General features: G+C 41.5%; 2 protein-coding genes across 2 annotated transcripts in view; both read right to left on the bottom strand.

Annotated features, from left to right (window-relative positions):
- The window catches only part of LOC104284947 (cytochrome P450 2J6-like), a 10,214-nt gene extending 6,891 nt beyond the window's left edge, over positions 1 to 3,323 (bottom strand). Inside the window, exons 1-3 of the mRNA XM_009883332.1 lie at positions 3,153 to 3,323; positions 1,395 to 1,557; positions 871 to 1,020 (exon numbers count right to left, since the gene is read on the bottom strand). Coding sequence (XP_009881634.1) covers positions 871 to 1,020; positions 1,395 to 1,557; positions 3,153 to 3,323 — 484 coding nt within the window. The remainder of the gene's footprint in view (positions 1 to 870; positions 1,021 to 1,394; positions 1,558 to 3,152) is intronic.
- A 5,970-nt stretch (positions 3,324 to 9,293) lies between these two features.
- The window catches only part of LOC104285003 (cytochrome P450 2J6-like), a 16,045-nt gene continuing 13,277 nt past the window's right edge, over positions 9,294 to 12,061 (bottom strand). The window contains 3 exon segments of the mRNA XM_009883396.1: positions 9,294 to 9,472; positions 10,677 to 10,818; positions 11,969 to 12,061. The exon segment at positions 11,969 to 12,061 is cut by the window's right edge and continues 28 nt beyond it. Of these exon segments, the coding sequence (XP_009881698.1) occupies positions 9,294 to 9,472; positions 10,677 to 10,818; positions 11,969 to 12,061 (414 nt within the window).

Below are 12,061 nucleotides of genomic sequence, written 5' to 3'. Positions count from 1 at the left end.
TGCTGAAAGGAGAGCTGAAAACATTTTAAAAGCACTTCTGACGTTAATTAGATTGCTGCATGGTAAATCGCAATTTATTGGTAGAAGACATGAGTAAAAAAAGTAACTCTAGACATGTGAAAAACACTGTTGCTTAAAAAAAAAACGCAAGACTGCTGGTGGGAATGGAATTAGTAGTAGTTGTAGTTATAAAAATACCCAGGTTTCACAGAACCTTGGCATCAGTAGGTCTCATGGTTGGCAACAACCAGGGTACAAAAAAAGGTCAGCTGAGACATTGTGTGAATAAGCAGCTGAATTGAAAAGAGAACCACCTCCTACTCTCTGCTCATATTCCTGATACCCGAATAACAGAACAATTGAGCATACCTATAGATTCACCCCGTTATCCAGCAGCGCAATCTGAACAAACTTCCTCTCTCACTGAGGAGGCTACCACAAGCCCTCTGAGGTGAGCTTTGTCCCCTGCACTTGCCAGAGCAGAGCCACAGGGCTGCGCAGCCTTGATCAAAGCTGTTAGTGTTTTGTGCTTTGTTTTCTGCAGAGGAATATGGGGTGTTGTGACACTTATTTTGTTACCGTTTGCTGTTACTCTGATTCTGAGATCATGAGTAATGTAAAACTAAGAAGTAATAACACTAACAGACAAGGACCATGGAGTCTCGGTCCTAAGTTCATACTGTGCGGTTTCACACAGAGCACTTCTGCAAAGAAACGTCTCATGCGGATCATATGACACAGACCTTTAAGACTCAGCTCTGCCTGTACACTTTAAATCAGCTTTTGTAATCAGTTTCAAAAGCTACAGATGATCCATTCTTCAGCCAAATCACCCATTGCACAGACTGACCTGCATACTGAGTCACATACCATTTGTTTTCTTTAAGTATTCCACCAGGTGACAGGCCTCCTCTTGCAGCCGATACTCCTGGTCTTTTTTCCCTACTCCCATTTTCCTCATTGTTGCAACCCCAAAACGCCTCTGTTGCTTCCAGAGATGACCGTTAGAGAACATAACACCTAGGAACATAATGAACAAATGCTGTTAATGCTTTATAAATTAATGAATTGATATAGTTAATACGTCAAAGAAGCTTCTCTTTCATTCAATTTTTTCAAATTTTTGCCAGCAGTCTAGCAACATTCCTCTTTCCTCTCCTTTCTTCTTCTAGTTTAGCCATCGATTTCCTGTATAGAAACTCTTAAAATAGCTATATTCTGCCATTATTTTTTCAATAAAATAATTTTTTAAAAAAGTTTTATAAAACCTCATGAAAATATTAAGCTTTTTTCCACTGTAAATGGCTCCACTGTAAATGGACTTCAAGGCTCTAAATCAGTTTCCAAAACCAGGGTTAGAACACATAAAAAGAATTTGTGAAAATAACAATTACCGTTTCCATGAGTCAAAACATGAAAAGTCTTGCTTGTTGGCCTTCCAGCAACATCTTCAGCATGGACAGTCAGACCTTCCTTCACTGCCTGAAACCCTTGCAGGACAACTACTGGAGTGTTTAAAACCCATAAGGTGAAGACATTACCATGAGTTTTGGCCATCTGTAGAACAAAGCAGCAGCAGAACAACACGGCTGAGAATGAGCGCATTTAAATCAAAGATCTTTTCCCTTGGCAGATGCCCCAGGGATGACTGACCTTGAGAAGAGAAATTCAAATCTATTCTTACATATAGCATACCTTCAAGACAGGTTTCTATCTAAAGTCTCATTTACTACAAATCAGGATGTTCCTAAAATGTCAACCAGCTGATACTGCCAATGTCTGCGATGTTATTTATTGCATGTCTTACAATTCAAGTTTGTAAGAAGAAAACATTACCTCATGAGTTTTACATGAACAATCTACAAATTCCCCTTTGTATATTAAGCAAAAGCAGCTGAGGAGGTGGGTAAAGCAGGAATCACCCTCTCCTTTCTAGCTCAGCTGTGATAGCCTTGTCTCCACCACGCCGTCCACGCAGACATCACTAGAAGTGGGCAGAACAGTCCTTTCCCTGGCTGGAGAATTGGGAGCTGGAAAAGTAAAAGGCTGTGGGAAGTGCAACAGCAGGTAGATCAAAGTAGCAAGTCTGTGGGGGAGAGTAGACAGGGAAGAGTGGGGAGTTGCCAAAACATCCCAAGAACTGCAGGACAAGAGGAATACAACATTTTGCTGCCTGGGAGCAAACAAGAAGGAAGAGATATGCACGTTGAGCAAAAACTAATACTCGTGCTTACACATCTGTGTTTAATTTCATTTTTGGAAGGACTAATTCATGGCTTTTGAAATCTTGGGATAAGCAATACTACTCTTCCAGTTTGGGAGGTCTGAAATGGAAGAAAATGCAATAAACATGCGCTGGCTATAAATTCATGTTGCAGAGTCATACTACTTTGCCTTAAAACATGCAACTCAGGAGAAGAGAACTAGCAGGACAGGGAAGAACCAGGGATAAGAAAAGTTGAGAACAAAGAGTCAAAGCAAGGTGCTATTACTTATATTTTTAAATCTCAAATATTTGATATGCGTGTATGAGGAATATAAAACATGAGGATACAAATTCTAGAAGTATTGTCCATTACAACCAGACTTAGAAAAGAGACTGAGCGTAGGCACACAGTTAATTAGTTCAGCTACTTAAAAGCTCAATCAGGCTCAGCAGACTGAAGCCTCTTGTGAAAATTTGGCCAAATTGTGTGTCAGAAAAAAAATTTTTTTTACTATCTTTTGAAAAAAATCTGTTGAATAAGTATAAAAAATTCATCCTTTCTATACTGGAAACACATATGCATTCAGTAGCTACTTCATGGGATATTTAGAAAGTGCCAGTGCAACAACAGTCAATAAACAGATATGCAAAAGACTGCACAGAATGAAAGACTCCTGTAAAATGTATCTTTTTCCCACGTGTAAGACAGGAATGTTATCAGTATTGTTTTGTTTGTATCTACATAAGGTTTTAATGACATGTTTCATAGTAATCTTAACATTCTCATACCAAGAAACAGATATTTTAACAATCCCCACCTATTTTCATTTTTATACAATTTAGAATAAATCCCTCCCAAGCATTCAAAATAAGACTATGTTAAACACTCACGTTTACTTTTCAATCAGCTTACAAGTCCATAAATTAGTTGCCTGAAAATACATACCTTTTTAAGGAGCTCATGGTGAATTTGGAAGTTCATCTGCAGCAGGTTTCCAACAAAGGGGTATGGAGTTGGTCCAGGAGGAAACCGTCTTCGTATCCATTGCAATTTCAGAAACTGCACAAACAGCAGAGACACCACAAAATATACCAGCACTGCACTTACTGTTAACATTTCACTTCTGATTGACAAGGCTACGTTGTCTCCAAGAAACTGATATATAGACAGAGGATAGATCCACTTTATCTTGCTTTGCTGGTACCTCCCTAAAATGAGAGAAAGATGTTGAAGCTTCCGTGCCTCTCAGGCCTTCCCTGTTTAGCACATTACTTCCCCATCGCAGCGTTCTTGTGAATGAATGAAGTGTTCTTATTTTTAAGCATATATGACACCCTTCCATTATATTGCAGCTACAAATCTGACAATAGTCAGCTCTTCAAGGGACACAAAATGCGGGTTAATTATATGCCTCTTTGTGCCATGACAGTTGCTGTGACAAAGATCCTTGCCCAAAGTATTGGTTTCATAAAAAGCCTCTTGCAAGAACAGAGAGATGAAAAATATTTCCTAAGGGTTAGCTACACACCCAAGGCCAGTGGGATTACTGAAAAGTTCAGGCTCATCAGTAGCCATCACATTCATCAACCACGTGCGCTGCTCCTTCACTCACCTCATATTATTTCTCGAATCTGATCTTCTCTGCTATTCCTTTAATATTTTATTTTTCCACATGGTTTAAATTGTAAGCTTTTTGGGAGACGGCCAGACTTTTTAATTTTGTGCCTAGAGCACATAAAACAAAAAGAAAGACTTTAATCTGTCATTGGGTAACAAGAGTTTGATGGCTATAGTGGCATAACACCTAAGTGTCCCCACACTCCCTATTCAGCTGCATGGATAAGTGGGGCTCCAAGGTCTTCATGACCAAGTAGAAAGCTAAATTTCTTCACTCCCTCCAGCTGCCTCTCAGCTAATTCCCACTGTATTGCCTGCTGCAGGAATAAAGATGTCATACAACTGTCCTTGTGAGCTACTTTCACAAGCACTCTCATGCAACTGAGCAACTCCATTTGGGAGCTATGGATTGCTTTTCCTTTATGGCAGTAGAGCCTATGCCTCTGCAAAGGGGTCATTTCAGACAATACAGCTTTGGCACTTCTTCAGCATTTGCTTGGGAGCAGCACTAGCTTAGACTCAGCTCATCTGCCTTAGGCAGAAGCATGTGGCACTCTGGGAAGTCACCTTAGCTGCCCAAATGCCAAACTTACAGAGCTGGCACAGCTAGAAATAAAAGTTGTGAGGTGTTAAGCAAGTGGGTTCACTCCAGAGTTCACTCCATTCAGTTTCAGGAATAATCTCCACCTTGCGCCCACAAAGCACGTAGCTGCTAGGGTGTCAGCCAGGCAAGCGCTAGAGGCAGCTATCTAGAGAGGGAGCTCAGCCTCCTGGGCTAATAACAGGGTTTCAGGACATGTTCCTTATCTCACCTGACTGCCGCCCTACCCTGTGGAGTGATGCTAGGAAAGAACATCTTTTTAGATACCATCTGAGAGGGATGAACATCAACAGCTAAAGTGAAATAGGGCAGCAGAAGCATCCAAACAAAACTTGACTCTTGAAGAGGGCCAACACCTTCCATAACTTGTAGGGAGACAGTCTCCAGTAACCTGGATTCATGGCAATCCTTGGTGAGAGCAGAGGTCCCTCCCAGGATCAGAGCAGCCTTCTCTGTCCTCCTCTTCACTCCTCCTGCATCAGTTCACCACTAACTGCTTTGGGGCACAGCACGGGGTCTCTGGAGGGAAACAGAAACACTCTGTAGGAGCTGCCTTCTCTGCAAGCCACCTACCAAAAACTGGGGATGGAAGAGGTCCCGCACCCAGCACCTTTCCTGCAAACCTGAAGTACCTATGTGGTGGCAGGCAGGGTCTCTGAGTCCCGCAGTAGGACATGCACAGCCAGGGGAAGTCCCAGAAGCAGAATGTGCTCTTCTGCTCTCCCCCATTTTCTGAGTGAGGGGAGGTGTCTTGCCAGAGAGAAAGCAGAGAGAGGAATAGCATTGACCTCAATGTATTTCCCAACAAATGGCAACGAGAATAGCATCTGTTGTTTAACAAAAAACAGCTGGGGGTGGGAGGGAGGGGATGCTGGTCTCCAGCAGCCAAAAGACCAAAAAGTAAGAATTAAGAGTTCACCTATATAAAGGCCTTGCTATATTGCATTGCACACTAGCTAATTAGCTTAAGAACATGCTCAAATTTGTGTTTCTGATAAATTTCCCTTTCATGCAAAGGCTGACAAAAAAAAAAAAACAACCCAAGAACTTAAAAATCAGCTGTGACACTGAAATTACAATTCCTGCTTATGCAAATTATCAGTAATGGTACCAATAAATACTGTCCATCTGCCCTGCATTTGGCTTCATATATGAACAAAATTAAGAAATTTAAATCGGTAAATTTATAAATATCATAGCAATATTGTAGCAATAAATCACAAACTAATCATTATTAAAGAACATGGTGTTATAAAAAATACCAGGGTGGGTCAGTTGACTGCACATGAAAACTTAAATCCACTTGTTGACCAGCTTGAAGTTAATTATTAGGCTTTAAATACTCAGATTAGATTTTATGAAAGCCATTCAGTACTTCTCCCACTATACTTTAATAAAGTTAAGATTGTTTACATGTGGCAACTCCTAGCACAATGAAATATTTGAACATTGATTTGCACAGATCAAGCCAGTGCTTAAAATTTTGCTGGCCTAGTTCTATTGGTTTGAGATGTGAAAAACCTGTGCTGACATTGCTGCACTGATGAAATCTCTCCTGTGGACAGGATTGTGCTACCAGAGATGTGTCAGGTTATGCCTGGAGGTGCAGAACCGTCCTGTTGGCAGAAAAGCTCTAACAGAGCACACTGGTCAAGAAGTTCCTCAGGCTGGACAAGGCAGAAGAAGCAGTGGGGTTTCTTATCAACTCCCACAATGGAATCAGACTGCAGCATTGATCTGCTTCTGACAAAAGAACCACAGATGTTATAGCTATTTATGTACTTTTATTTTATTTTTTTTAGGCTTCTCAATCTTGTACTGTAATAACGAATGTTAAAACATACGAGATAGAGCTGGACCAAGTTCAGAAAAAACCTCTTACATGATGTTCACTGCATTTCTAACTCTTGGGTCATGAAAGACAGAACCAGGACCATTGCACCATCCCTTATTGATATTATTATTAAACAATATACTCACCCCTTTGTACTGATTTCTTATTTTTCTTGCACTGATTTCTCTTCACTTTCTTGTTTGTTGTTGAATTTGAGGCACATTTTCTCTTCTTCTTGACCATCTGAAAGAGAAGTACTGACTACATGGACATCAGTTTGTGAATCACAGCTCTGAACATTACTTTTTAAAACACTGAGCATGGTAACAACAGTATGAAAGCTCAGTACTGCTTGGGACAGAAGTTAAGAACGAGATAGCCACAGCATGTTGTGCCAAGCAATCAAAGAGGTGAGCACAAAATATTCCTTACTGAAGTTTGTCCCACTAAGACTACAGAGCAGAAGTCTCAACAGCTCAAGATTTGTCGGTCTATTTAAAACAGACTTAAATGGACCAGATTACTTCTGAGTAAAAACTTTCCCAGTGCTAGCCAGTTTCTTGCTTTATTTAGGCATTTCCTTTTGCCTACCATAGTTTTTACCTTCCCATTTGGGAAATTAAATTCCAATATCGAGCTACCAACAGCAGAAATAACGCAATCCACACCAGCAGCTTTCACCTGTGGCCTCCAGACCCCAATGGGTCCACAGACAACCTCTAAGGTGTGGTGAAAGATCATTAAGAAATGCAGATTCATAAATGCTATTCAGCTACATATAAAAAACCTTTTCTTCACTTGTAGTCTCTTAAGAAAGCTTCCCAATAGAGATACAAGTCCTTTGTAAAAATTTGTAGAAGGACTTGGGAATTTTTTTAAAGACACTTCAAGTGAAAAAAAATTTAAAGCAATATGGATCCTGCATACCTGTTCCTAAACCTTACCTCTTATTCAGTCTCTCACACGTCCTATATTCAAAGAGATGCCTGAGACCAATGTCAATACAACAGACACCAGCTATGCAATTGCCTCATTTTACTCGTTTTTGCAACACCATCTTTATATTAGTAGAAACACTACTTTTGCAGTAGTGCACAACCCACTCTCCACTCCTGACAGAATCTACATCAACATCAACGCAATGCAGCACCATGGAGCTAGATACAGATTAGAGAGATGGAGAGCCACATCAGTTTGATCTGCTTGACCTACTAAGCTGACACATCTCTTCTGCCAAGCTCTGACCAGCTTCAGCAGTGCCATCTGCCATCTTCAAATCTACGTGAGTCATGATAAAAGTATCCATTTGAGCCCCTACCCAGAAGCCCAAGAAGAGAGTACTGAACCTCGTGATGCTGAGCTCCTTCACAAAAATGAGTAAGTTATTTTAACCAACAGCATTACATTAAAGAAAGAAAACTAACATGGTGGATAAACAAGGCAATGAAAACTAATCCTTGAAGTATAATTGCAATAACAATTGTAAAGTCTTTTTCCCAAGGAAGGAAACTGGTAGAGCAACAGAACGTTTGCTACATCCACTAGTAGCCCTCACTCTGACCTCGATTTTTAAATCTTGCTGGGTAACAAGGCCAGCCTCAGAGTGTGAGTGGCTTCTGGCACCTGCTCTTTGCTAGCCCTGCTTGGGCACCGCTCCTGCTCCTGCCAGCTGCATCTTTCACAGCTCTCCCTCCTGACGCACACGCCGTGCTAGCAGGCACTCTGAACTCAGCAGCTCTGCGAAGCCTCCCTTAGCTCAGCTGCTGGAAGGCTGTGTGCAACTGCCCCTGTGCTAAAAGAAAACTTTCAAGAAGTTCAATTCTCACACAGCTCTCAGGAAACACTACATAAATTTCTCCTGCCCTGTCCCTCCTTTGCAGGCGCCAAGTTTTGCTTCACAAGACTGCAAGCGGTCCCCTTAACTGTGCTTTCAGGCATCAATAAAGAGATATGGCTGACCTAGACTACTGTATGCCATTATCATTACAAACTCCACTGCGTGAGAGGGCTCCCTCTTTCACAGAAAGGCCTCTCAAATACTGCCCCTGTGCTAAAAGAAAACTTTCAAGAAGTTCAATTCTCACACAGCTCTCAGGAAACACTACATAAATTTCTCCTGCCCTGTCCCTCCTTTGCAGGCGCCAAGTTTTGCTTCACAAGACTGCAAGCGGTCCCCTTAACTGTGCTTTCAGGCATCAATAAAGAGATATGGCTGACCTAGACTACTGTATGCCATTATCATTACAAACTCCACTGCGTGAGAGGGCTCCCTCTTTCACAGAAAGGCCTCTCAAATGCACCCAACAAAAAACCCAACCAAGAAACAAAACAAGACACCAAAACCCAACGTTTTTCAGGCCAGCCCATTGGTCTGTTACCATTTACACTCACTTTGTCTCACCAGCAGCAGGCCTCCCCTCTGCCATTCTTCAGCAGGGAATACAAGGGGTTTGCCTTCACTTTGCAGCCTGAGTCACTAGCCTCATGCTCAAATGAAAGGCTGCATTGTTGTAGTTCTATTCCTTCCAGATTCAAGCTATCATCTCCACATGGCTCTGGGCTATATAGACAAACCAGTTGGGTCACACCTGGTTGAGGAACCCCTCCACAACTGTTCCCCTATGCAACCATACCCAGGGGCTCTGGCAACGCACAGAGCCATCACCTCCAGGAAAAGCATTTCTACACCCCACTCTAGATTTGAAAATACATGGGAATGAGGGGAAGGCCCCTCCAGCACCTGGCTTTAATGTTCCTTCTCGCTCCAGTAAAATTCCTGTTGAGTTTCTTGTAAGACCAGACACCATAATAATTTTCTACGTTTATTTCATTTGTAATACAGCAGAAAAAAAAAACGTAAAGAGGTTTTCCAGACACGGGAAAACCACGGTATTTTTCAGGGCTAGCTTCTTAGACATATAACACAACAAGGATCGATTCACACTGAATTTGAGCTAGAAAAGTTGCACAAAAGATCAGCACACTAGCAAACCTGTGGCAAACCCTCTTTCTCAAATCTGTAATACCCTGCAACCTAGCGAAGAACTGCACAGAGCTTATGTGGATGGGGTTTCATTGTGCTCCCGAAGATAACATCTGTGTTGACTTCCTTAACTCCTTCTGGTAGAGTGAACTTGAATGTCTGCAGCAGGCTGCAGAAGATGATGAAAAGCTCCATCTTTGCCAGCACCTCTCCCAGACAAACACGGTGGCCTGCAGAGGGAGAAAGGAAAGAGCAGTCAATCCCTGCAGAGGTCTATAACCAGCACCTGCTTCCCAGCTTTTCAGAAGGGCATTGCTCAACTTCATCAAGGAACAAAAGGCTTTGCTGAATTTGACATTCTCCTCTCAGGTTGAAGTGACTGAACAATTGAAATGTCTGCAATTCTGCTTTGCAGGATCTGCCCAGATTGCAGAAAAAGATACCAGAGATGCTTCTCAGTAGTTTCATACTTTACTTCCTAACCTATAGGACTTCCTGATTCTATGAACAGAGTTTCAGTCTCTTGATTCCAAATGAGAATGACAAGAAAGCATCTTTAGGTTCCCTCACAGCTTCCACTTAGTACAGGCTGATTTTTCTTCACTAATAGCAGTGAAAAATCAAAATACAGAGGACATTCTACATCCGACTAGACATTTTCCTACATAACGTGTTCAGTGAAAACAAGTTGTTAAAGAAAGAAATTTTCCCAATTTGTCAATTAACTGTGTTCAGGATATAATTTCCAGTCAGAAAAAGACAGTGACAGACCCTAAAGTGTAGTAGTTCGGTCATTCAACTTGGATGTCAGAAACCAATGTTCAAATTTCTCTTCTCCCCAGTTTAGGCCAGGAACTTGAGCCTAACACTTCCACAACTCAGCTGAGGGCTCTGACAACTGGACTATTCCATCCTTGTACAATTCCCAAGAGCTTTTGTTTGTTTAATCTTCTATAAACTCACACACTGGGTGAAAGAGTGACTCCAGAAGCACCCCAGGAAAGACATAGCCATCTGGGATGTATTTGATCCAGCTTCAAATTTGTGCACCGATACATATTGAATTATTTATACAAAATAAATCAGGTCCAGCAGAGCAGCCTGCCACAGAACAGCCACTATAATAGCATAACCTGGCATATGCAGAGAATGATGGAAGACAACAGCGTAAGGACTCAAGTCCCCAAAATACTGGCAATTCTAGGGCCTTACTCCTTTTGCCTTCTCTGCATTTTTACAAAAATCTAAGACCAAGAGTTCATACAATTACCAAACAACTTATTTTTGTAATCAAACATTTTTCTGGGCTGTGCAAACCATGTGCTCCTGCAGTTTGGGATTACACTCCCTTTGGCCTTCTCCTCAATGAAAATTATATAGCTTCACATCTGCAATCTAACCCACACAAACGGGTTCAGTTATCAGTGTACCTACCTGCTGAGAAGGCTAAGAAGGCCTCTCGAGTCACAAAATTTCCATCTTTGTCCAAGAAATGACCAGGGTTGAACTGGTGAGGAGTCTCCCAATATCCAGGGTCAAAAAGAACTGAGTCTATGTTTGGCATAATCATAGTGCCCTGAAAGGAAGATGCTGTTGGCTCAGTTCTATCTCTCACACATCAAGAAGAAAAGGACACAAACAGATTCCAGCTTTAATTCAACACACTGCTGGTCACATGGAGACACAGCAGAAATGAAAGATTATTTTATTAGGGAAAAAAAAAAAATTTAATCTCAAACTATTGTGAGGAGTTTTTTAAGAAAAAAAAAAAAAAGAAAAGAAACTTCAGTGTTTCAGATTCAGGAATTTCCCTGCTGTATTCCTTTTTCTTGCTATCTCTCTTTATTCCAGTCTGTTAGCAAATGCAACAGAGTAAGTGGTATGCAGTTCTTTAGCACCTTATCCTAAATCTAGTAAAATGGTTTTCAGACTTCTGACAAGCTTTGACAGGTTTTGACAAATGAAGAGCAAAGCACCCTGGAAATGAAATGGTATATTTCAAATTATCTTTCTCAAGGTGGAAGTGGGAAAGGCGTGCATGACAAACACCATGGAGCAGGGGTGTGTGGGAAGACACCTCCATGTGTGCCTTTGGGGAGGTTTTGCATTGAGGTTCAGTTGGGAAAGGCTGGACAAGTCGATAGCGCTGGCAGAAGCTTTTTATTTGAGGTTAGGTGGCAGTTCAGAAGCTGTGGGGAAACATCTTCATTATATTTCAAATATGATGCCAGAGAGGTAATAATAAGAAAAAGAAATCCCAAGTGGATGAATTCGAGTAGATGCTTGGTATTGTCTCAGGCATCAGCAGTGAAGAAAACATTCCACCTCTCATTTGTCCACATGGCAGAAAATATCCTAGGATGGACAGTCTGATAGACCTTCCCTACTGGCACCACTGTGCATTTCTGATAAGCCTTCTCCAAGGTATTTTGAAAATATAAGAGCTCAAATGCTTATAAAGTATTTCAAAGCCACAGGCTCTTGGAAAGTTAGCAGCACTCTCACAGAACGCTAGTTTAACCAGTGTGAAACTGTGCTTCTGGGAAGCATTATCACTCACTGCCTATGAGACAAAGGCCCAGGCCAGAGGGCATGGGAGGGGAAAAGTGCTGTCACCAACACCCATCTGTCCTGAACTGGAGGGAAAAGGGGTTAATGGGAAACATGACTGCAAGGAACTTGATTCATGGCCAACGATCACATTGGAATAAAAAGGATATCTGTACCTTTGGAAGCCGATACCCCAGAACAGTTGTATCTTTCACTGTTTCTCTAGGAAATGGGATTAAAATAATGCTGCCAAAGCGTATAATCTCATG

The sequence above is a fragment of the Charadrius vociferus genome, unplaced genomic scaffold (assembly GCF_000708025.1).
Source record: "Charadrius vociferus isolate BGI_N301 unplaced genomic scaffold, ASM70802v2 scaffold214, whole genome shotgun sequence".
NCBI classification, from domain to species: Eukaryota; Metazoa; Chordata; class Aves; order Charadriiformes; family Charadriidae; genus Charadrius; species Charadrius vociferus.
The sequence above is the reverse complement of the archived record's forward strand: the minus strand, read 5'-3'. Positions and strand labels throughout refer to the sequence as shown.